At 42.9% G+C, this 25,174-nt stretch overlaps 1 protein-coding gene across 1 annotated transcript in view; it reads right to left on the bottom strand.

Moving 5' to 3' along the window:
* UNC13D (unc-13 homolog D) overlaps positions 1–25,174 on the bottom strand; it is a 178,079-nt gene that overhangs the window by 70,013 nt on the left and 82,892 nt on the right. The window contains exons 13-17 of the mRNA XM_040331480.1: positions 22,873–22,976; positions 18,738–18,855; positions 6,333–6,457; positions 4,440–4,530; positions 4,298–4,354 (exon numbers count right to left, since the gene is read on the bottom strand). Of these exons, the coding sequence (XP_040187414.1) occupies positions 4,298–4,354; positions 4,440–4,530; positions 6,333–6,457; positions 18,738–18,855; positions 22,873–22,976 (495 nt within the window). The remainder of the gene's footprint in view (positions 1–4,297; positions 4,355–4,439; positions 4,531–6,332; positions 6,458–18,737; positions 18,856–22,872; positions 22,977–25,174) is intronic.

Below are 25,174 nucleotides of genomic sequence, written 5' to 3'. Positions count from 1 at the left end.
ATTTGGACCTGAATGGCACCTGATCCGGTAAACAGGAATGCACTGGACCCCTGGCTAGAAACCGCAGCCGCACATACTGTATGTGAACCTGGCCTTAATCAACCCTTAGGAGTGGAGCTCAGTGGCATGGGCAGCTAGATATCATTTTGCTGGCTATAATTTAGGTATGCTACAGGGTTACTTTTATTCCCTTTATTGATCTTCGGCCAGATTCTCTAAGATTGTGCAGCGGCGTAGCGTAAGCCATTTACACTACGCCGCCGCCGCAACTTACTGGAGCAAGTGCCGTATTCCTCAAGCACTTGCTCCGTAGTTTGCGGCGGTGTAGTGTAAAAGGCCCGGCGTATCCCCGCGTAATTCAAAGGGGGCGGCTTGTATTTAAATTAAGCGCGCCCCCGTGCCGATCGAACTGCGCATGCGCCAGGCTTAAAAAAGCCCAGTGCCCATTCTCCAGTTCTCGACGGAAAACGTCAATGACGCCGACGTGTGCGTCATTGACGTAAAGTCATATTCAAGAACGACTTAGGAAAACAACGTACCCGACGGGAAAAGATGACGCGGACCCGACGCCATACTTAACATGGCATACGGCGGACTGGCGTAAGGTTACCCCTCATATAGCAGGGGTAACCTTATGCTTACGCAAACGACGTAAGCGACGGCTACGCGACGCAAATTCGTTCGGGAATCGGCGTATCAGGCTCATTTGCATAAACAAATGAGACCTGAACGTAAACGCCACCTAGCGGCCGGCGGCGAATTACATTTAAGATTCGACAGTGTAAGTGACTTACACCTGTCGGATCTACGGCGTATCAATGCGAAAATTATTCTAAGAATCAGACGCATAGATACCCGGGCTCAGAAACAGAGATAAGGGTAACTCTTCTGAGAATCTGGCCCACTGCCTTTACTGCCTTATGTGGCAAGGTGTTTCACAGCCTTAGCCCTCTTACTGTAAAGAACCCTTTCTTTAAAGTGGTTGTAAACCCTCCCTCCTGACTTTTACCTATAAGTAAGCCTAGAATAACTAGAATAACTCTGTGGATTCACATGTAAAGGGAAACTCTTCAGATTCAGATGTAAAGGGGAACTCTACAGATCCAGATGTAAAGGGGAACTCTACAGATCCAGATGTAAAGTGAAACTGTACAGATTCAGATGTAAGGAGAACGCTTCAAGTTGAGATGTAAGGGGAACTTTGTCATTTGAGATGTAAGGGGAACTCTGCGGATTCAGATGTAAGGGGGACTCTGCAGATTCAGATGTAAAGGGGAGACTCTGTGAACTCTGGTGTAAAGGGGGACTCTTGTGATTAAATCCATATGATTAGAAATGTTATTTAATCACAAAATATGGTATGTGTATAGTGTTTACTACAACATTTTTTTTGCTGTGGACTGCTAAAGTGTTCAGGTTTGTCTTGAAGAAAAGGTGGCAACCCTACCCAAGACAGCAGGCAGGGGGTCTGCTGCAGAACATGTGAAAGAATCCCGCTGCGGGACTATAATAACGGGCCCATCGACAGAGACCCCCTTATATCACAGTTATTCTTTACATTCGCGTCTGCAGTGTTCCCCCTTACATCAGAGTCCTCTTCTTACATGAGAGTTCTCAGTGTTTCTTCTTAAATCAGAGCCCCCAGAGTTTTCCTTAACATCAGAGTCTGCAGAGTTCTTCCATACAATATAACTGTAAGTGAATTCTGCAAGTTCAGTTTATGGGAAACTCTGCAGATTCAGATGTAATGGGGAACTCTACAGGTCCAGATGTAAAGGGGAACTCTACAGATTCAGATGTAAAGGAGAACACTGCTAGTTGAGATGTAAGGGGAACTCTGCCAGTTGAAATGTAAGGAGAACTCTGCCAGTTGAAATGTAAGGAGAACTCTGCCAGTTGAAATGTAAGGAGAACTCTGCCCGTTGAGATGTAAGGAGAACTCTGCCAGTTGAGATGTAAGGAGAACTCTGCCAGTTGAGATGTAAGGAGAACTCTGCCAGTTGAGATGTAAGGAGAACTCTGCCAGTTGAGATGTAAGGAGAACTCTGCCAGTTGAGATGTAAGGAGAACTCTGCCAGTTGAGATGTAAGGAGAATGCTGCCAGTTGAGATGTAAGGGGAACTCTGCCAGTTGAGATGTAAAGGGAACTCTGTGGATTCAGATGTAAGGGGAACTCTGCGTATTCAGATGTGAAGGGGAGACTCTTGTGATTAAATCCATATGATTAGAAATGTTATTTAATCACAAAATATGTGTATAGTGTTTACAAAAAAAAATATTTGCTGTGGACTGCTAAAGTGTTCAGGTTTGGCTTGAAGAAAATATGGTAATCATACCCAAGATAGCAGGCAAGGGGGCCTGCTGAAGAACATGTGAAAGAATCCCTCTGCGGGACTATAACGGGCCCATCGATAGGAGTAAAGGTCCCCAGGATTGGTGGGAAGGGCCCTGGGTCCAGAGGTCAGGGGGGCCCTGAAGGCTCTACTTACACCTCTGACTATTGTATTTGTAGTATGCATAGAGCAGTGCACATGACCATGACTAACATGAACTGCTTGTTCCAAGCAAATGGAAGGGGGGAGGAGGTTAGACTACTCAACTATGGACAGCTTTAGACTAGGTAATGTCCTTGACTGAAGCAAAAGGGCTGTTTTTTTATTTGTTTGTATTATTATTATTATTATTATTATTATACTTTTGCTGTATATGTTGACATATCAGGAGCTTTTTCATGCAGATTTGCAAAGTTCACTTTGGCACACATGCTGGCAACAATTAAAGTGGTTGTAAACCTCAGACAGGAAATATGAACAAATCATATCCCTCTATAACAGTGGTTCTCAACCTGGGGGTCGGGACCCCCTTGGGGGTCAAATGACAATTTGCTAGGGGCCACCAAATCCTGGGCTGCCTGTTCCTGAAGCCTGCAGCACACTCAGCCTTTTCACAGCCATCCAGCAGGGCTGTCCCTGAAGCCTGTGGCCACCCAGTTGGGCTGCTCCTGAAGCCCTTGCCTGCCCATTCAGTTCACGGCACGGCTGTGGGGCAGAGACTATAGGTCAGCTGACTGGTGAGAAATGTGAAGTGGGAGGGGCTGGAGGAGACCCTATCTCCTGATTTCGGCATAGGTGTCACTGCTGCGAAACACCACAGAGCTGGCGACACCTTGAGTAACACTACCTGTGATTAGAGTTGACATTTAAAGTCCCCACCACAGCTCTCAGATCAGCAGATGATCTTGATCAAGAGCATCTAAGCTGGCTGATCAGAACTCCCCGCCAGCACTGCCAGCACTCCCCCCACCCCAAGGAGTAAGAGAAGGAATAAAAGTAGAGAATACATGGAAGGGAGAAGAACAAAGAAAAAAGGGAGAGAAAGAATAAGAGAAAGAACAGGAAAGATGACTAGAGAGAGTGATGGGGGGACAAGAAATTAAGATAGAGAGATAAAAGTGAAAGAAAGAAGAACATAGAGAGAGTGGTACATCCAAAAATGTACCAGAAGGGGTTTTAATACTGTACGAGTGTAAGGGACTTAGGGATCCCTAAATGTCCGTGGGTTAGGGGCGCAAATTACTTGTCTGGCCTTAGGTGCAGAAAACCCACGCTACAAAAATTCTACTGTTAGGGACCCTCACAACTTGGGAAATTTTATCAAGGGGTCACAGCACTAGGAAGGTTGAGAACCACTGCTCTATAATGTGTACTTGTCTCTATCCAGAACACTGGGTATCATTTCTATCTGCTGCCTCGTTCCTCTGCTATCTGCATGAGTAATTTCTGACACATTTTCCTGATACCAAGAAGCAAAAAAGTGACAGTGGAGGGAGCTCCAGCACCCCTGTGATTGAGTGTCTCAGCTCCATTCCTGTGTGAAGGGGACTGTGTCCCTTCCCTACAATTAGCTCTATCTGAGCTGTGCAGAGGGTAAATTCTGCTCCCTACCTCCTGCTTTCTGAAGGCTCAGACAGGCCCTATACATTCTGCATTTTGAACATCTGTAGAGGAGAGAAAACTGCAGATAAACAAGTACAACATATGTCGGAGGATTTGTTTAATCTGTGTGTATCACCTGAGGCCAGTCACTTTGTTGGGTATATGGAAGGGTTTACAACCACTTTAAGCATGCCTATTAATAAACTGTAGAATAGGAAGCAAACTTTCCTAGGGACAGGCCTATCATGTTGGAAACTTGACTAGCTCAGCTAGTTCCCAGTGGACAGTTTACCCTTGTGTAATAATCAGTTACCAATACTGTATCAGCCAAAAAGATAACACTATTCTGACCCTAGTCTTACCTGTATCATTGGCTGTAGATGTTGTTTCTTCAGGTCAAACCACTCATGGGTCCCTGTCTAAATTGGAGAATAAAAATAAAAAAAATCAGTCATGTACCAATTCCATTCTCTGAAAAGAGGGGAAATCTCTGCTGATTGCTACCTTGATAGCCTCAGTTATCCTGTCCTGTAAATTGGGGGTCGGTGAGCACAGTTCTCTGAAAGCCTTGGTCTTACACGTCTGTATCAGCACCCTGAATGTGAAATGAATCCATTTTTGTAATTGCGTAATTGAACATGAAATAATGACCTCTTCCAACTCAAACAATATTCATATTTGATATTATATATACAGTATGTAATATTTATAAAAAAATATCCTTGATCAAAAAGTATCTACACTACAGATCTTGTATGCATACTGTGGCTTTAGTAGGGGCTCCTGGTCTCCTAAAGCTAGGCATGAGGATAGGTGTTATTGTGGGGTCTATGCTTACTAAATATCCAAGAAGGTGCAAGATAGCTAGTTGCTTCCCTAAGAGTGTTGTTCAGGATGTGGGGTATCTACATGCAGGTACAAGCAAGTCAGAACAAAAGACATACAGCTCAAGCAGTCGAGGTTCCAGCAATTTGCCACAGGTGCTCGCCCTGGCTCACCACTGTCCACAGCATATGTACAGAGAAGGAATGGCCACACACCGCAGTAAGATAAATGCATGTAGGGATTCTTTATTGTAACTGCACCAGACAGATATAACAGGATTAACGCGTTTCACACAAACATACTGTGTTTGTTACAAGCACAGTATGTTCGTGTGAAACGGGTTAATCCTGTTCCTGTAATATCTGTCTGTCTCTGTGACAATAAAGAATCCCTACAAGCATTTATCTTACTGCAGTGTGCGGCCATTCCTTCTCTGTACAGGTACAAGCAGGTATCAGCCTCCTGATGGCTGTCACAGCTTTATTGGAAGGTTTAACCTTGCCCGCAATCAAGCTGTGTATTTTATGACCCTTAGTAGTCCTTGATTAGTCCGATATTTGTCCTGAACTGAAGGGTAGGACAGTTGTTGTAGTCAACTGCAAGTATTCACTTTGCCATTAATGCTGAAATAAGTGGGCCAGATTCACATAGAATTGCTGCGGCGTAACATATCGCATTTACGTTACACCGCCGCAAGTTTTACGGGCAAGTGCTTGATTCACAAAGCACTTGCCTGTAAACTTGCGGCGGCGTAGCGTAAATCCGTCCGGCGCAAGCCCGCCTAATTCAAATGGGGCGTGTATCATTTAAATTAGGCGCGTTCCCGCACCGAACGTACTGCGCATGCTCCGTTTTTAAATTTCCCGCCGTGCTTTGCGCGAAATGACGTTGCACCGACGTAATTTTTTGAACGGCGACGTGCGTTACATCCTTTCCTATTCACGGACGACTTACGCAAAAAAAATAAAAAATTCGACGCGGGAACGACGGCCATACTTTAACATGGCAAGTCTAAATTTAAGCCAAGAAATAGCAGCTGTAAGTTTACACCGGGAAAAGCCGACTAGCGACGACGTAAGAGAATGCGACGACCGCGCGTAACTTCGTGGATCGCCGTAAACAGCTAATTAGCATACCCGACGCGGAAAACGTCGCAAACTCCACCCAGCGCCGAAGTATTACACCTACGATCCGAAGCCGTACGCCTGTCGGATCGAAGCCAGAAGCTGTCGTATCTTAGTTTGAGGATTCAAACTTAAGATACGATGCTGCAAATTTGAAAATACGCCAGCGTATAAGTAGATACTCCGGCGTATTTCAGCTGTGAATCTGGCCCAGTATTCTTTGCAAATCAATAACGCTATAGCTTTGCTATTCCGACCATATGGGTTCAGTGACCTCATTAGATGATAAAGGGCAATGTATATCTCTTTGTGCAGATATAGGTTATTATACCTATGACTTTCCACCATCTGGTGTGCTCCTGATATTGTTTTATGTATTTGTATATGATGTATTTTAAAATGTAAAGCAGTTTTTATTACAAATTAGTAATCATTTGATATCACTGACCTTAGCAAACCCTGGAGACGTTCTATCGATTGGGAGGCGGACAATGGAAACACAATGCGATATCGCTGAATAACAGACATTCCATATTGCAATAGAGAGTCAAAGGATTCCGCCAGCTCTTTCCTCTGGAGATAATTAGGAGGATAAAAACAACTCATTAGAGCAATTCAATCACAAGTACAGTGGACATGATCAATTAACAACATTATTGTGTTGTAAAATGCTTATGAATATCTACTTGATGCAATACATAATTTCTGTACAGGTTACAGATGCTTTACAGAAGATTTTTTACTTATGGTGGGGCTGTTTCATTAACAAAACTGAATCATGTCATTGATAGAAAGGGAATTTAAAGGGGCATACCAGAACATAAATGGCCCATACAGTGAACTTGGTGCAAAGTGATTCACTTTAAAGCAGTTTCAAACCCAAAACCAAAAATGTATGTAGAACCCTGGTCCGAAACAGGGCTGCTAATAAATATAGTTTTGCTAGGTGGTAAGTAGCCTGGCTGATTGATAGTTTGATCCACTGATTTCTGTCCTAAGTCTGAGTTTAATTGGTAGTCTCTCTCGTCTGTCAATAGGTGGCACTGTTGCCTTTGGCACTAGGATGATGGATTACAGTGAACTCAGGTGATGGGTAAATAAGTTGTCACAGCTAATCAGCAGGAGTTTTTGGCCGTGATGCATGCTGGGATAGGCTATTTATTCGAGAAGAGTCAGGTGATCAGGGTTTTTTCCTGCCCAGGGCCGTGGCCTGGGTGGGTGTGTGTCAAGTAACTTCTGGTTGCTAGTCTTGAAGCCTGAGGCCTATCCAGGAGTCATACTGTCTACTAGGTCTACGTAAGGCCTATCCAGTAATTCAGGGTTCTGCAAAGGAGGAGCAGCAAAAGTTAAGCACAAAGCCTGGGGTGGAACCTTGTGTTAGAGGCTCAGTTGGAGGGGAGATGATGACGCTCTAGATGACGTCTTTAATGATGAAACGCATAGGAAGGAGTTACTGAAAGTCTTTGCGTCACTTTTGGTCAGGGCCATGGATGGTTTATCGTCTCGGCACCTGCAATTAAACTTTGTTTAACTTTTATACCAAATGTGTGTATATCTCCCTTGTGTCTGTGAGAAATTTATTTATTTTTTATTTCAACTCTGATTTTATTTGAATTTAAATTACATAACAACAACAAAAAGCATTGTCCACATCCTATAGGTCAGGGATATGCAATTATCGGACCTCCAGCTGTTGCAAAACTACAAGTCCCATCATGCCTCTGTCTCTGGGTGTCATGCTTGTGGCTGTCAGAGTCTTGTTATGCCTCATGGGACTTGTAGTTCTGCAACAGCTGGAGGTCCGCTAATTGCATATCCCTGCTATAGGTAATGATAAAGAACATACCACATTATAATAATTATAATAATATAAGAAACATAAAACACATTACATAGAAAAAACATATACCAACACACTGCGGGAGTCCCTACTAAATGGAGACCAGAGAGGAGAAAGAGGAAAAAATAGATAAAAATAAAAAATCTGAATATCTCTGTCTTATCTTCCTTTATCTAATTAAATTAAATATATATTTTCCTATTCCCTATCTTCAACTCCCACAGTAATGTTAGATACATACAACACAAAACACAAAAAAATTAAAAAAAGGGGAAAGAAAGCCCAACTAAACAAAAAAAATAATATATAAATAAATAACTTAAAATAAATAATTTAAACTACCAGAAATAGCTACTCAAACCAAGATCTCCTCACTCATCCCAACTCTGACCCATTTTTACGTTCTCCCTCTAACCCACATATAGATTCCGTAATTCAAGGGATTCCTTTAGTACCTTCCAAGGGCGCCAAATTTGACAGCATTTTTCATATGTGTCCAATTCCTACGACAGGAGAATGTCCATCCTCTCAATATTATCTATCTCTGACACCCACTCAATCAATGATGGAGCATATGCTGATAACCAATGGCGTGGTATAACCGCTCTTGCAGCTGTCAACCAATGTCTCAGAAGACCTTTTTTAATACTTTTATACGAGCCGGGTAAAATAGATAGCAAAGTAATTTGTGGTGTGTTGGAAATAGTTATCCCAGTTGCTTGAGTATGGAGTTGAAGTATCGTATCCCAAAAATTTGGCACAGAGGGACATTCCCACCAAATATGCAATAGCGACCCCTTAGCAGAGTGACAACGCCAACATAGATCTGAGACATTTGGATATATCCGATGAAGCAACAATGGGCATCTATACCACCGAGAAAGGAGTTTGAAATTCGTCTCATGTGCCTTAGTTGCTAATGACTATGTGTAAGGATAAACGCTTTTTCCCATTCCTCTGATTTAATTTGGACCTTCAGATCCATATTCCATTTATTTGTAAACTCCGGGAGACATGGATGGAGTCTATGAATAAGGACCCTATACACTGCAGACAAAATGTGTTCCGGTACACTTTCCTGCAATAGAAGGGACTCAAAGGTATCTGGTTCTCTATTGAATACATCCCTATCAGGAAAAGAGGCAAGAAAAAACGAGAGTTGCCGATATTCCATCCAATGTTTAATTAATTCCTGCTGTATAGGGATCAAATTTGATAACAATGGAAAATCTCCCTGACAAAAAGTCTGAGATATTCGACGATTTGACTCCTTATTCCATACCAAAAAATGTTTCCTTGTCACTGCCGGAGGGAACCCTGGATTACCAAACAGGGGCGTCATTAATCCCACTTTAGGGGAAAGTCCTAGTTGAATTTGTAATTTATCCCAAATACGCAATAAATGTGCTATAAGAAAAGACAAAGAAGAGACTGGACCCTGGACAGAGATATCTAACCATGGGAGTGCCTGGAGATCGAAAGGAGCGATTGACTGTAGAAACACGGACCATTACATGCGGAGTCCCGCAAGGATCGCCCCTCTTACCTGTACTCTTCAACATCTACATCCGCCCGCTCCTCAAAATCATCAGCAAACAGGACCTGTGCTACCACACCTATGCGGACGACACGCAGCTTTACCTTCGAATCACCAACAAAAAAGACCAATTTCATGAACTTGAAAAGTGCCTTACACTGATCGACAATTGGATGACTGAAAGCTCCCTCAAACTTAACGGATCCAAAACAGAACTACTCACCCTTCACGCAAATAGTAAATCCATTTCTAGGACCACAGGGACACCACCCACCATCCTCGGACAAACTATCGCGCCAAGCAATAAAGCCAAAAGTCTCGGAGTCATCTTTGACTCAGACATGATGATGGATGCACAAATAGGATCAGTCGTCAGCGGTTCTCATCATCTGCTCTGCATGCTACGTAGACTCATCCCCTTCATCCCGGAAAAGGAGACGGCAGTAGTTGTGGGAAACGATCATCAACTCACGACTCGACTACGCAAATTCCCTCTATTTAGGACTACCAAAATACCAGATTTCACGTCTACAAGTCGTCCAGAACACGGCAGCCAAACATGTAACAGGTAAAAAGCCGTGGGAATCAGTCTCCCCGGTCTTGAGGTCCCTCCACTGGCTGCCCGTACAGGATCGGGTGACATTCAAGACACTCTGCCTCACCCACAAATGTATACAGGGGAACGCTCCCCAATACTTAAGCGAGAAAATAAAACCCTACGTCAACAAGCGCGTTCTCCGGTCAACCAACCAAAACCTTCTCCAAATTCCGCTACAAATCGAAGGGAGAACGTAGATTTTCGGTCCAAGGACCACGGCTCTGGAATGCTCTACCCACTACCATCCGCTTGGAGGAAAACCATCAGGCCTTTAGGAAAAAACTAAAGACCCACCTCTTCTGAAGGACCGGTACGACTCTGGAGAAAAAGCGCCTTGAGGCGATTAAGTTCGAATTTCTTGCGCTATACAAGTTACTCACTCACTCACTCATATGTACCCATTGTTTAAGATGGGAATGATGGAACCAGTTTACTAGTCTAGTTAATACCGCTGCAACAAGGTAATAATATAGGTCCGGGGGCCCCTACACCCCCTTTTGCTTTAGGGAGGGATAGAATTCTTCTTTGCAGTCTAGGTCTATTGCAGCCCCAAATAAACCTTGTAAAAGCAGATTGTAAAGTAACAAAAAAGGATCGGGGGACCACTAAAGAAACTAAAGAAAGCGCGGTACTATATCCATTTTCAAAATATTTATCCTCCCAAACCATGAATACTGGGCTCGATCGTACTTTTTAAGATCCTGTATTGTACGCTGCATAAGAGGGTAATAATTTTCTATATATAGCCTATTAAATCTTGTGGGATTTTTATACCCAGATACTTGAGTGTCGAAGTACAGATCTTAAATGGGAAATTATTCCCAAGAGCCTGAACTTGATGTGGTGACAGAGATACATTAAGAATTTCAGATTTAGACAAGTTTACTTTAAAATTACTCAGGGTTCCAAAACGCTGAAATTCATACAGAATAGATGGCATAGAAACATGCGGGTTGGTAACGTAGAGTAAAAGATCATCAGCAAATACTGCCAACTTCACCTCCTGCCCGTCTAGCGATATATCTGTAATACAAGAATTTTGTTTAAGAGCTGTTACCAGATGTTCCATTACCAGAACGAACAGGAGGGGGGATAGCGGACACCTCTGACGTGTACCATTTTGAATTGGGAAATTAGAGGATAACGATTGATTAAGCCGCATTTTTGCTCTTGGCTTAGTATACAGTGCCATAATTTTCCTTAGCAGAATTGGTCCTTATTCTATTTGAATCAAAGTTTGTTCCAAAAAAGGCCACCCTACACGATCAAATGCCTTCTCTGCGTCAACAGAGAGAGGCAAGTTGGTATTTTTGCTGACTGAGTATAATCGATAAGTAAAAGGGATTTAAGTGTGTTGTCACGTGCCTCTCTCCCCTGTACAAACCCAACTTGGTCTGTATGTACCAGATTTGGAATATGAGATTGAAGACGTAAGGCAATCAATTTAGCATAGATCTTAATATCTACCCCTATTAAAGATATGGGACGATAACTAGAACATAAATTTAAATCCTTGTCCAGTTTAGAAAGTGGTGTGATATGCACCTCTAGTGTCTGCGGTGTAAACCCATTAATAGCAGATATGCCATTAAACAGCCGAAGCATGAATGGTGCAATAGCATCCTTATAGATCCTATAAAACTTTGATGCAAAACCATCGGGTCCAGAACTTTTACCCGACGGTGTATTAGTGATCACATCCAATAATTCCTCTAATAAAAAAGGGGAATCCAAAGAATTCCTACTCTTTTAGACTAGTTTTGAAAAAGCAGTTTCATGCACATATTCCTGTATACGACGGCCAATACAATCTAAAATGGAGGATAATGGGGGAGTAAGATTGTACAAAGCTGTAAAAAAAACACAGAAGGCCTTTTGGAGAGTAGGAGAAGGTAACGCAATACTAGGTATAAAAGTCGCTGAGGGGCAGGTATGTAATGACTGTAATGCAAGTGGTCTCCCAGACTTATCTCCAAATCGGTACTTTCCTAAGGCATATCTATGTTGACTTTTACTGTGGGACACCTCTAGAGACTGTAATAAAGATGACCGTACCAAAGATATATCCGCCAATAACTCCGGTGTTGGAAATCTTTTATGTGACATCTCCAAAGCCAGAACTTTGTGTATTAAACGGGCTCCATGTTGAATAAACAATCCTCTTAATACGGCTTTCAAGGCTTCCCATTGTATTGGTAATGAGGTCTTGTCATTCTCATGGTCAGTAATAACATTTTTGATCTCTACCAAAATTGCCTAATGGCATAGTGGGTCTAGCCTACGTCATGAACAATCGAAACGAGGGGTCTGGGGAGGTTGTATTGTCAAAAAAAGACCAAATGAAGGATCCAATATCCATAATTGGATTACGTTCCAATAACTGTGATCCCGTGAAAAAGTAATCTAACTTACTGTAGGATTGGTGAACTGATGAATAGTGAGTATAGTCCCGATTTTTAGGATTTAAGATACGCCAGAGATCCAACAATCGGTGTTCAAATAACTCTATTTTAAAGGCTCTCAACTGCCTATAAGAAATATTTGATCGCTTAGATGAGGTATCCATCTGGGGTTCTAATACCATATTAAAGTCTCCTCCCACAAGAATCGTGCCATCTGCAAATTCTGTCAAAAGGTGAAGATATTGTGTAATTGCCGTTATTTGATCATAATTTGGGATATATAAATTGGCGAATGTAATAAACTCTATTCCAAAGCTTACATTTAAGAAAGAGATACCGGCCATTAGGGTCAGTTTCATGCTCCAACACCTGTATTGGTAAACGCATAGGAATAGCGATGGAGACTCCCCTACTTTTGGATGAAGACAAGGTGCTATGAAACCATCTTGAATAGTATCTTTGTGAACATGCTGGAATACAATTTGCTTTAAAGTGAGTCTCTTGAAAAATATTTTTTTAAAGCGGGATTACACTATGGGCATTATCTTCTTCTATACATGTTAACTACGGAGGACTGCAGAAAGAGATAACAGATTGTGAAAACGCAGAATGCTACACAGTGGCATATACTGTGACTGCGCAGCACTCCCGTGTGGGGTAAGGAAATCTGTTGAGTGCATTTCAAGTAGAAGCACAGATAAGATCACCAGCACTAAGATCAACATTTAACAAGGGGGCAGGAAAAGCTATTTTTCTCAAGTGCACAAGTCACTTTTTGAAGAGCAATGACAATTGCACAGTCATGCTACACTGTACCCAAACAGAATTTTTATCACCTGTGCGGTTTTTATTGTTTGCTAAACAAATAAAAAAAGACCGAAATTGTGAAAAAAAAAAAATTCTTTTGTTTCTGTTATAATTTTTTGTAAATAAGTAAGTTTTCTCCTTCACTGATGGGCACTGATAAGGCGGCACTGACAGGCACTGACAAGGCGGTACTGATGAGATGGCACCAATGAGGTGGCACTGATGGGCACTGATATGGGGCACTCATGGGCACTGGTAGGCGGCACTGATGGGCACTCATGGGTGGCACTGGTGAGCACTGATGGGCACTGAAAGGCTGCAATGATGGGTTCTCATGGGTGGCACTGGTAGGCGGCACTGCTGGGCACTGATAGGCAGCATTGCTGAGCACTGATGGGTGGCACTGCTGGGCACTGATACATGGCACTGATGGTCATTGATGTGTGGCACTGATGGATGGCACTAATAGGCATCCCTGGTGGCACCTGCACTGGTAAGCATTGTGCATGTGCACTGATTGGCAACTGCCTGGGCATTGATTGGCAGCTACCTGGGCACAGATTGGCATTTCCCTGGTGGTCTAGGGGGGCATACCTGGTGGTCCAGTGTGGTGGCCATCCTTGATGGAACCGGCGGTATTCTGGTGGTCCTGGGCGGGCATCCAAGGGGGGGGCTGCGCTGATAAACAATCAGCACAGACCCCCGTCAGGAGAGCAGCTGATCGGCTCTCCTCTACTCGCTTCTGTCAGACACAAGTGAGGAAAAGCAGATTAACGGCTCTTCCTGTGTACATTGTGATCAGCTGTGATTGGACGCGTCGGAAGCTCTTTACCGAGATCGGTGTAGTGGTGTGTCAGACTGACACATCACACCACTGATCGCCGCGATGCGTGCACCTAGGGGGACGCTGTGGCTGTTATCCTGATGGACGTCATATGACGCACCCCCGGAGCGCAGACTGACCTACAGGTCAGATTCTGAAATTGGCAACAACCCAAATTTCCACAAATTATGAATAGGAGTAAACTAATCCTCCCATTCCACACTAATTTTAGCGCAACGCCCATACTAAAAGTAAGGGGGCCCTACAATGATTTTAGTGTATTTTTTGTGAAAATATTATTTGATATTTTTGGGAAGGAGTGGCCCTGTCAGGTAGGATGTATGGGGCCCTATGATTTCTAACAGCAGTCCTGGATGCAGGTGAGTCAGTTCAGCTGGTTATGGCCTCATTAGGAAATCACTGTACGTCTGTGGGCCCTGGTCAGCCTTTACAGACTTTCCTTAAACTAACCTTTTTAGAAGTAGAATTCATTGGCTAAATACAATTTTCCTGGTTGATCCTGTTATGGGTGGGCACTTTAGGAGAAAGTGACAGGGTGTCCTAAAAAAACAACACATATTGGGGCAGATCCACAGAGCGAGTACGCCGGCGTATCTACTGATACACCGGCGTACTTTCAAATTACCCGCGTCGTATCGTTGTTTTGAACCCTCAAAACAAGATACGACGGCATCTGGGTTAGATCCGACAGGCTTACGTCTTCGTACGCCTTCGGATCTAAGATGCAATTCTTCGGCGTCCGCTGGGTGGCGTTCACGTCGTTTTCCGCATCGAGTATGCAAATGAGCTATTTCTGACAATCCACGAACGTACTAGCGGCCGGCGCATTCCTTTACGTCGTCTTAGTCGGCTATTTCCGACGTACAGTTAAAGCTGGTATTTTGTGGCGTATAGTTAGACCTGCCATGTTGAGTATGGCCGTCGTTCCCGCGTTTATTTAGATTTATTTTTTTTGTTTGCGTAAGTCGTCCGTGAATCGGGATGGACGTAATTCACGTCTATGTTAAAAAAAATGACATCCTTGCGACGTCATTTAGCGCAATGCACGGCGGGAAATTTAGGGACGGCGCATGCGCAGTTCATTCGGCGCGGGGACGCGCTTCATTTAAATGAAACACGCCCCCTAATAGCCGATTTGAATTACGCGCCGTTACGCCGCCAGAGATAGACTACGCCAACGTAACTTACATTGAAAAATCTTTATGGATTCGAACTAAAGCCGGGTAAGTTACGGCGGCGTAGCGTATCTCTGATACGCTGCGCGGGTGCAGATCTCTGTGGATCTGCCCCATTGTTTTTTTCACTGTGGAGTAAATATCTGGTCCTTCCACCTATGTGTGTGTGTGTGGGGGGGGGGCAGATGCCCTTCTCTTTCTCCTAGGATACAGTGTTTGGCCCTGAACAGCCAACCATGAAGCTTAAGCAGAACCAGTGGCGGCCCGTCCATAGGGGGCGCCTGGGCGCCGCCCCCCCCCCACCCCAAAGCCATTAACAAAAGAAAATTAAAAAAAAAAATGAAAAAAAAAATTTTTTTTTTTTGGCCCTTTAAGAAAAAAAAGGTCCTTTAAAGTGTTCAGGGCGGGCTCTGGGCGCCGGGAACAGTGGGATATTAAGGCATAGGCATCATTGAAACGTCCTGCCAATGCTGCAGCAGGACGTTTCATTTGCAAGTTTTTTTTTTAAGCTCTGTGGCTATGTGCAGGACGCCACTCCAGCCAATCACATCGGTCCTGTGTCTCTCCAGCCCCTCACATTGGTTCCTTCTGCACTGCTAGGAAATGAGCAGTGCTTTTCCCGGGCGGGCGGCTGTGTCACTTTCAGTTCTCTGGCTCCAGGACATGGAGGTAAGTAAAATATTCTTATTAAAACCCTTTATTTATTCTTTTAACCCAGTGTCTGTCCAGTGTCCACTCCTTCCACACTTCCTTGCTGGATGTATTGTCAGCTTGTGATGAAGAGTGGGGGGGGGGGGGGGCCATGCTTCACCCGATCTGTGCTGGAGCCTTCATTACACACATCTCCTGTGTGTGAGTGAGGGAGGGAGCTCTGCGACCTACAGCCATGCTTTACAAGTCTCTTATATCTGTCTCTTATATCTGTCTCTCTCTGTCCCTCTGTCTCTCTCTATCTATCTATCTATCTATCTATCTATCTAATTATCTATCTATCTATCTATCTATCTATCTATCTATCTAATTATCTATCTATCTATCTATCTATCTATCTATCTAATTATCTATCTATCTGTCTAATTATCTATCTATCGAATTATCTGTCTAATTATCTATCTATCGAATTATCTGTCTGATTATCTATCTATCTATCTATCTAATTATCTGTCTGATTATCTATCTATCTATCTATTTATCTGCCTGATTATCTATCTATCTCTATCTAATTATCTGCCTGATTATCTATCTATCTCTGTCCCTCTGTCTCTCTCTCTCTCTCTCTCTCTCTCTCTATCTATCTATCTATCTATATATATCTATCTATCTATCTGATTATCTATCTGTCTGATTATCTATCTAATTATCTATCTATCTATCTATCTATCTATCTATCTATCTAATTATCTGTCTGATTATCTATCTATCTATCTAATTATCTGTCTGATTATCTATCTATCTGTCTAATTATCTGTCTGATTATCTATCTATCTATCTATCTATCTATCTATCTATCTATCTATCTATCTAATTATCTGTCTGATTATCTATCTATCTAATTATCTGTCTTATCTATCTATCTATCTATCTATCTATCTATCTATCTATCTATCTATCTATCTATCTATCTATCTAATTATCTATCTATCTGTCTAATTATCTATCTATCGAATTATCTGTCTAATTATCTATCTATCGAATTATCTGTCTGATTATCTATCTATCTATCTATCTAATTATCTGTCTGATTATCTATCTATCTATTTATCTGCCTGATTATCTATCTATCTCTATCTAATTATCTGCCTGATTATCTATCTATCTCTGTCCCTCTGTCTCTCTCTCTCTCTCTCTCTCTCTCTCTCTCTCTCTATCTATCTATCTATCTATATATATCTATCTATCTATCTGATTATCTATCTGTCTGATTATCTATCTAATTATCTATCTATCTATCTATCTATCTATCTATCTATCTATCTATCTATCTATCTATCTATCTATCTAATTATCTGTCTGATTATCTATCTATCTATCTAATTATCTGTCTGATTATCTATCTATCTGTCTAATTATCTGTCTGATTATCTATCTATCTATCTATCTATCTATCTATCTATCTATCTATCTATTTATCTATCTATCTATCTATCTAATTATCTGTCTGATTATCTATCTATCTAATTATCTGTCTTATCTATCTATCTATCTATCTATCTATCTATCTATCTATCTATCTATCTCTATCTAATTATCTGCCTGATTATCTATCTATCTATCTAATTATCTGTCTGATTATCTATCTATCTATCTAATTATCTATCTATCTGTCTAATTATCTATCTATCTAATTATCTGTCTGACTATCTATCTATCTAATTATCTGTCTGATTATCTATCTAATTATCTATCTATCTGTCTAATTATCTATCTATCTAATTATCTGTCTGACTATCTATCTATCTATCTATCTATCTAATTATCTATCTATCTATCTATCTATCTATCTATATATCTATCTATCTAATTATCTGTCTGATTATCTATCTATCTAATTATCTGTCTGATTATCTATCTATCTATCTATCTATCTATCTATCTATCTATCTATCTATCTATCTATCTAATTATCTGTCTGATTATCTATCTATCTATCTAATTATCTGTCTGATTATCTATCTATCTAATTATCTGTCTGATTATCTATCTATCTATCTCTATCTAATTATCTGTCTGATTATCTATCTATCTGTCTAATTATCTGTCTGATTATCTATCTATCTATCTATCTATCTATCTATCTATCTATCTATCTGATTATCTGTCTGATTATCTATCTATCTATCTATCTATCTCTCTATCTATCTATCTCTATCTAATTATCTGTCTGATTATCTATCTATCTATCTATCTATCTATCTATCTATCTATCTATCTCTCTATCTATCTATCTCTATCTAATTATCTGTCTGATTATCTATCTATCTATCTATCTATCTATCTCTATCTAATTATCTGTCTGATTATCTATCTATCTATCTATCTATCTATCTCTATCTAATTATATGTCTGATTATCTATCTATCTATCTATCTATCTATCTATCTATCTATCTATCTATCTATCTATCTATCTATCTATCTATCTATCTATCTATCTAATTATCTATCTGTCCTATCCAATCTATCCCTCTGTCTAAATGCAGGTCACATTGTCTGTGAGTGACATTGGGGGGGGGGGGGTTTGGTTGGGGTTTTGTTTGCGCCCCCCCAAAAAAATGGAGCACCAGCCGCCACTGAGCAGAACCAAATGTGAAAGCTCCAATGCCACCCAACATGGAATGTACAAAGCTTCACCTTCCAACTCCAAAGGGGGGAACAGAGTGGCATGATGGCATGGACAAGGTATCAGTTTGTGGGAGAGTTATCCTTTTAGGAGAACCTGTCATGTTGTCTCAAATGGGCAAAGTAACAGCGTCTCCTTAATTTAACAATTGGGGGTCAACAGTGAGAACCTGAGAGGATTTCTTCAATTGCCCTAAACCAACACAGCTTGAAGGGCCAATTTATCCAGGTCTCAGCTCAAATAAATATACATCAACTATTACCTCATAATTACCATCCCAAGCATAATTTTTATATTGATAGAGCCATTACCAGTTCATCTTGCAGTCGTCCTTGGACCCACAGATACTCAATACTTGTTATGTGGTGCAGCAAACAGCTACTGCTGAACTCCAGACTCTGGTACAGTTTACTATATGCAAGCCACTGTCTGGAAGGAGAAAGATCAGTAAATAATAATAGTAGTTATAGCAGTGATATAAGAGAGATGATAGCAAAGAAAGGGGACAGATATCAAAGGCTGACAGAAAGGGTTACTAGAAAAGAGTTAAAGTGGATGTGAACCCGAAAAAAACTTTTTTTGGATGTCACAATGTATAGTATAAGATTTCCTATCATCTTGCCACACAGAGTTAATCCAGCTCTGATCCTCTTTTATTGTTCAGTGACATAAAACGGACTTACAGAGAAAAACCTTTGTTCCACCCCCTTGCTGTGAGTGACAGGTTATTTACATATCTCATGCACTAGCCCAGGCTAGTGCATTCTTTTTGCGCTAGACAGGTATTCTTTTTTAATTCCCACCCCCACTCCTTTCCTGAAGTCATGTTGTCACTTTTCTGGATTTTGACTGGATGTTAGTGATCATAGCAGAATTTAGTGTAAGGAATACACAGGAAAAAATGCATGTTGACAAGGGGAGTGTAGAGGTGGGCGGGGAGTCTACTGACATCACGACTCCACCCACCGAGCTCCAGACAACAGACCCACCCACAGAATCGGCAGTTTTTCAGTTCTTATAACAGACAGAGGGGAGACATTTGACAGGTAAGGATACATGCAGGAGGCATCTATATCCTTATAGGTCAGCACTATGGCAGTAGTTTAGAAAGGATGAGAGTGGCTTTACATCCACTTTAACATCTATCATCAGAGATCATTGAAGCCTAGATGCGGAAGGATTATGCATTACCATGACACTAACTCTATGACTAATTTGGCTACCCAAGTCATTTTAGCATTGTTTGTAAAGGGCATTTGAGACTTTTCTTGCTATACCTCTCTATATACCTCTCTATATACATCTCTATATACATCTCTATATACCTCCCTATATACCTCCCTATATACCTCCCTATATACCTCTCTATATACCTCTCTATATACCTCCTTATATACCTCCCTATATACCTCTCTATATACACCTCTCTATATACCTCTATATATACCTCTCTATATACCTCTCCATACACCTCTCCATATACCTCTCTATATACCTCTCTATATACCCCTCTATATACCTCTCTATATACCTCTCTATATACCTCCTTATATACCTCCCTATATACCTCTCTATATACACCTCTCTATATACCTCCCTATATACCTCCCTATATACCTCTCTATATACCTCTCCATATACCCCTCTATATACCTCTCTATATACCCCTCTATATACCTCTCTATATACCTCTCTATATACCTCGGATTAATCTGATTTTGGCAATATGCTATATAGCCATGCATTGGTTTATTAAAATAGTGTAAGGCCTCGTACACACGGCCGAGGAACTCGACGTGCCAAACACATCGAGTTCCTCGGCCAGTTCAGCCCTGAAGCCGCCGAGGAGCTCGGCGGGGCGAGAGCTCCCATAGAACAACGAGGAAATAGAGAACATGTTCTCTATTTCCTCGCCGAGCTCCTCGTCGGCTTCCTCGGCCGAAAGTGTACACACGGCCAGTTTCCTCGGCAGAATTCAGCCAGAAACTCGGTCGGAAGCTGAATTCTGCCGAGGAAACTGGTCGTGTGTACGGGGCCTAAGAATGCATTAAAGCTGAGCAGTTTCATTTTATTAATACTATGATACTATACTAATGCTATTAATACACAAAAACAATACTTCTGTAGTGGTAGCTGGACGTGGTGAAGACAACTTGCTGAAGTTCAAACCGAGCATCAGAATGGGAAAGAAAGGGGATTTTATTGACTTTGAACGTGGCATGGTTGTTGGTGCCAAACAGGCTGGTCTGAGTATTTCAAAAACTGCTGATCTACTGGGATTTTCACACACAACTATCTCTCGGGTTTACAGAAAAATATCAGAAAAAGAGAAAATATCCAGTGAGCGGAAGTTGTGTGGGCAAAAATGCCTTGTTGATGTCAGAGGTCAGAGGAGAATGGGCAGACTGGATTGAGATGATAGAAAGTCAACAGTAACTCAAGTAAACCACTCATTTCAACTTAGGTATGCAGAATATCATCTCTGAATATGCAACACATTGAACCTTGAAGAAGATGGGCTACAGCAGCAGAAGACCACGCCGGGTGCCACTCCTGTCAGCTAAGAACAGGAAACTGAGACTACAGTTCGCACAGGCTCACATAAATTGGACAATAGAAGATTGGAAAAATGTTCCTTGGTCTGAGTCTCGATTTCAGCTGCCACATTCAGATGAAGGCAGGGCCGATCCTAGGGTCACAGGCGCCTGGGTGCAGAAATATTTCTGGTGCCCCCACATGGGCGTGGCCATTTTACTAACTCTTCCCCTTTACAAATGTTTCTAAGGCAATGACTCAACCACAGAGATGCTCCCCCACAAAGTCTTCATTACCCTGGGATCCTTACATGATCTCTTAACAATAAACAAAATACAAGAAGAGAAGCAGAATACTTTATTGGGACCTGGAGGGAGAGCCTCTCTGATGGACACAGAAAGGGCTTCTGTTAGAGAGTATGTTAGAAAGAGCCCCCAGACATACTACAGACATGATGCAGGAGATGGTCAGAGACTGCAGACATAGTACAGGAGACGGTCAGAGACTGCAGACATAGTACAGGAGACGGTCAGAGACTGCAGACATTGTACAGGAGACGGTCAGAGACTGCAGACATTGTACAGGAGACGGTCAGAGACTGCAGACATAGTACAGGAGACGGTCAGAGGCTGCAGACATTGTACAAGAGACGGTCAGAGACTGCAGACATGGTACAGGAGACGGTCAGAGACTGCAGACATTGTACAGGAGACGGTCAGAGACTGCAGACATGATACAGGAGATGGTCAGAGACTGCAGACATAGTACAGGAGACAGTCAGAGACTGCAGACATTGTACAGGAGACGGTCAGAGACTGCAGACATGATACAGGAGATGGTCAGAGACTGCAGACATAATACAGGAGACGGTCAGAGACTGCAGACATTGTAAAGGAGACGGTCAGAGACTGCAGACATAGTACAGGAGACGGACAGAGACTGCAGACATAGTACAGGAGACGGTCAGAGACTGCAGACATAGTACAGGAGACGGACAGAGACTGCAGACATGGTAAAGGAGATGGTCAGAGACACATCAGTTCTGGACGGACACACACCTATGCTCAGAACACTAGTTTTGGACGGACACAAACAAGGAGAGAAGGAGGGAGGGGAGAACTCTGCCACTTCGGCACCCCCACCCTGCCTAGGATCGGCCCTGGATGGAGGTCCAGAATTTGGTGTAAACAACATGAAAGCATGGATCCATCCTGCCTTGTATCAGCGGTTCAGGCTGGTGGTGGTGTAATGGTGTGGAGGATGTTTTCTTGGCACACTTTAAATGCCACGGCCTACCGAGTATTGTTGTTGACCATGTCCATCTCTTTATGACCACAGTGTCCCCATCTTCTGATGGCTCCTTCCGGCAGGATAATGCACCATGTCACAAAGCTCCAATCATCTCACCACTGGACAGTGAGGTCCCTGTACTCCAATGGCCTCCACAGTCACCAGATCTCAATACAATAGAGCACCTCTGGGATGTGGTGGAATGGGAGATTCGCATCATGGATGTGCAGCCGACAATTCTGCAGCAACTGGGTGATGTTATCATGTCAATATGGACCAAAATACCTTGTTGAATCTATGCCATGAAAAATTAAGGCAGTTTTGAAGGCAAAATAGGGTCCAACCCAGTACTAGTAATGTGTACCAAATAAAGTGGCCGGAGAATGTAAATGAAATATTTAAAATAAAAACATTAAAGGATTCACTGGCTTTAGTATTTAGTGTATGCACATCAGGAATCTTGACTTGTTGCTTGTTTTAGTCAGTGACCTGAATGGGCAGCCAGGCAACTGGCATTTTCAGAAGATGAGCCCAGCAATGGCAGCCTCCATGTTTCCTTGAGGATATGTTTGCTTTACAGATACTATGTAGCCAAAGGGAATATATGGGGTTAAAACTTACGCAAGTCCCTGGTGAAATTCCGACAGGTCTTTCTGTGCAGCGTGTAGGTAGAGTATCGTGGTACCGTGAGGACCTATTGCTCCATCCCATGTGGAACCAGCAGCCTGATGTATGAAAGAGGATAGATGACAACTAATGCTATACAAAGAAGGTAATAAAATATGTAAAAAAGCACACTAAAGTGTTTACATATTCTGAACAAGACGTAAAAAGCACTTTCAAACAAACATTCATCTCTGTATCTATAAGCATTGTTATTCAGAGTTATTCATTTTTAAAGTTTACAACACAGGGACTAAAAGTTCCACTGAGATCCAGTCAGACATCTAAAGTTAACAAACGGCAGATGTTTCGAAGCTGTTGGAAACTGACTGAAAACGCAACTTTAGAATTTTTGCTGTGATCTTTGAGGTTCTTTAAAAACTAGTAACATAACATACTTTTTTTTATTGCTTGCAAAAAGTATACAAATTGTTTAATGCCCATAGTCTGGACCAGGGCCGATCCTAGGTGGGTGCACGGGGTGCCCTGCTCCCGGGCGCAGCAGAGGGGGGAGCGCTGAAGTGTCACTCGTGCATTTAAAATAGAACTAAAGGCAAAACTTGTTATTTCATTTTGAATAGAGTAAGGGAGGGATATACAGTGCTTTGAAAAAGTATTCATACCCCTTGACAACATGACGTGCAACTAATTGTGTCACTAATTTGCTTGTGCTTGATAAATACCCCCTTTTATGCATGTGTGGGGGTGTGTGCATATGTGAATATCCAGCTTAATAAACGTATTAACCACTTTGCATCCCATCCATAGTCATAAAGAGCGGAGAAGACCCCCCGGAGAGTGGAAGAGAACCAGACGGCGGTGAAGAAAAAGCCCCCCCCCCCGCGGAGAGCAGAAGAGAACCAGACGGCGGTGAAGAAGAAGCCCCCCCCCGGAGAGCGGAAGAGAACCAGACGGCGGTGAAGAAGAAGCCCCCCCGGAGAGCGGAAGAGAACCAGACGGCGGTGAAGAAGAAGCCCCCCCTGCTAAAAGAGCTAAAGAAGACAGGGGGGGCCCCCGGAGCAGACTAATAAATTATTTTAAAAACCCTGTGTCATGTGTTTATTTACTTTTACACTTTGCCTCCAGGTGAATGGGTAGGGGTACGATGTACCCCATATTCATTCACTTAGGTTGGGGGGCCGGTATCTGGGGGCCCCCTTATTTGAGGGGGCTCCCAGATTCCGATAAGCCCCCCGCCTGCAGACCCCGACAACCAACGGCCAGGGTTGTCGGGAAGAGGCCCTGTCCTTATCAACATGGGGACAGGGTGCTCTGGGGTGGGGGGGCCCCGCAGTGCACCCCCCTGCCCCAGAGCAACCAACCCCCCCATGTTGAGGGCATGCGGCCTGGTACGGCTCAGGAGGGGGGGGGGGCGCTCGCTCGTCCCCACTCCTTTCCTGGCCGGCCGGGTAGCGTGCTTTGGATACGGGTCTGGTATGGATTGTGGGGGGACCCCCCACGTCGGTTTTTCAGCGAAGGGGGGTCTCCTTACAACCCATAACAGACCTAAGGGCCTGGTATGCTCCTGGGGGGGGGGGAACTCATGTCGGTTTTTTATTTAAAATTTGGTGTGGAGTTCTCCCTCTCAGGATGCATACCAAACGCCGGAGTCGGATATCCCGTCGCTTCTATGACGGCTTTGTCTCCATCGCGGCAAGCCAGCTCTGCGCTGGCTCCCGCGATGGGGCTCGTAGGTGGTCAATCTTGCCGAGAAAGGGAGCGAGATTGACACAATATCTCGGTCACCTACTGTATGACGTCCGCAGGAGTGATCTCCCATCCTGGGCGGGTGTCATATGATGTCCTGGGCTTCTCTGCTGTCTAGGGGGCGCGCGCGCGTGTGCCTCATCCCTTGGGAGCTGATGCGCGTTTGCCGGTAATACAGCCAAGGACGTGGATCTATGTGTGTAAACACTGTCAGGTGAGTGGAGACCGATGGTGTGTTCCCAGTACAGAGGAACACCGATCGGTCTCCTCCCCTGTGTGAGTCCCCACCCCCTACAGTTAAAATCACTCCCTAGGATACACATTTAACCCCTTGGTCCCCCCTAGTGTTAACCCCTTCTCTGCCAGTCACATTTATAGAGTAATCAGTGCATTTGTATAGCTCTGATCGCTTTTTAAATGTGAATGGTCCCAAAATAGTGTCAAAAGTGTCCGATATGTCCGCCGCAATGTCACAGTCGCAATAAAAATTGCAGATCGCCGCCATTACTAGTAAAAAATAAATAAATATATAAAAATGCCAAAAATCTACCCC

The sequence above is a fragment of the Rana temporaria genome, chromosome 12, assembly GCF_905171775.1.
Source record: "Rana temporaria chromosome 12, aRanTem1.1, whole genome shotgun sequence".
Classification (NCBI taxonomy): Eukaryota; Metazoa; Chordata; class Amphibia; order Anura; family Ranidae; genus Rana; species Rana temporaria.
Note: the sequence above shows the minus strand (reverse complement) of the source record. Positions and strands in the feature narration are given on the sequence as shown.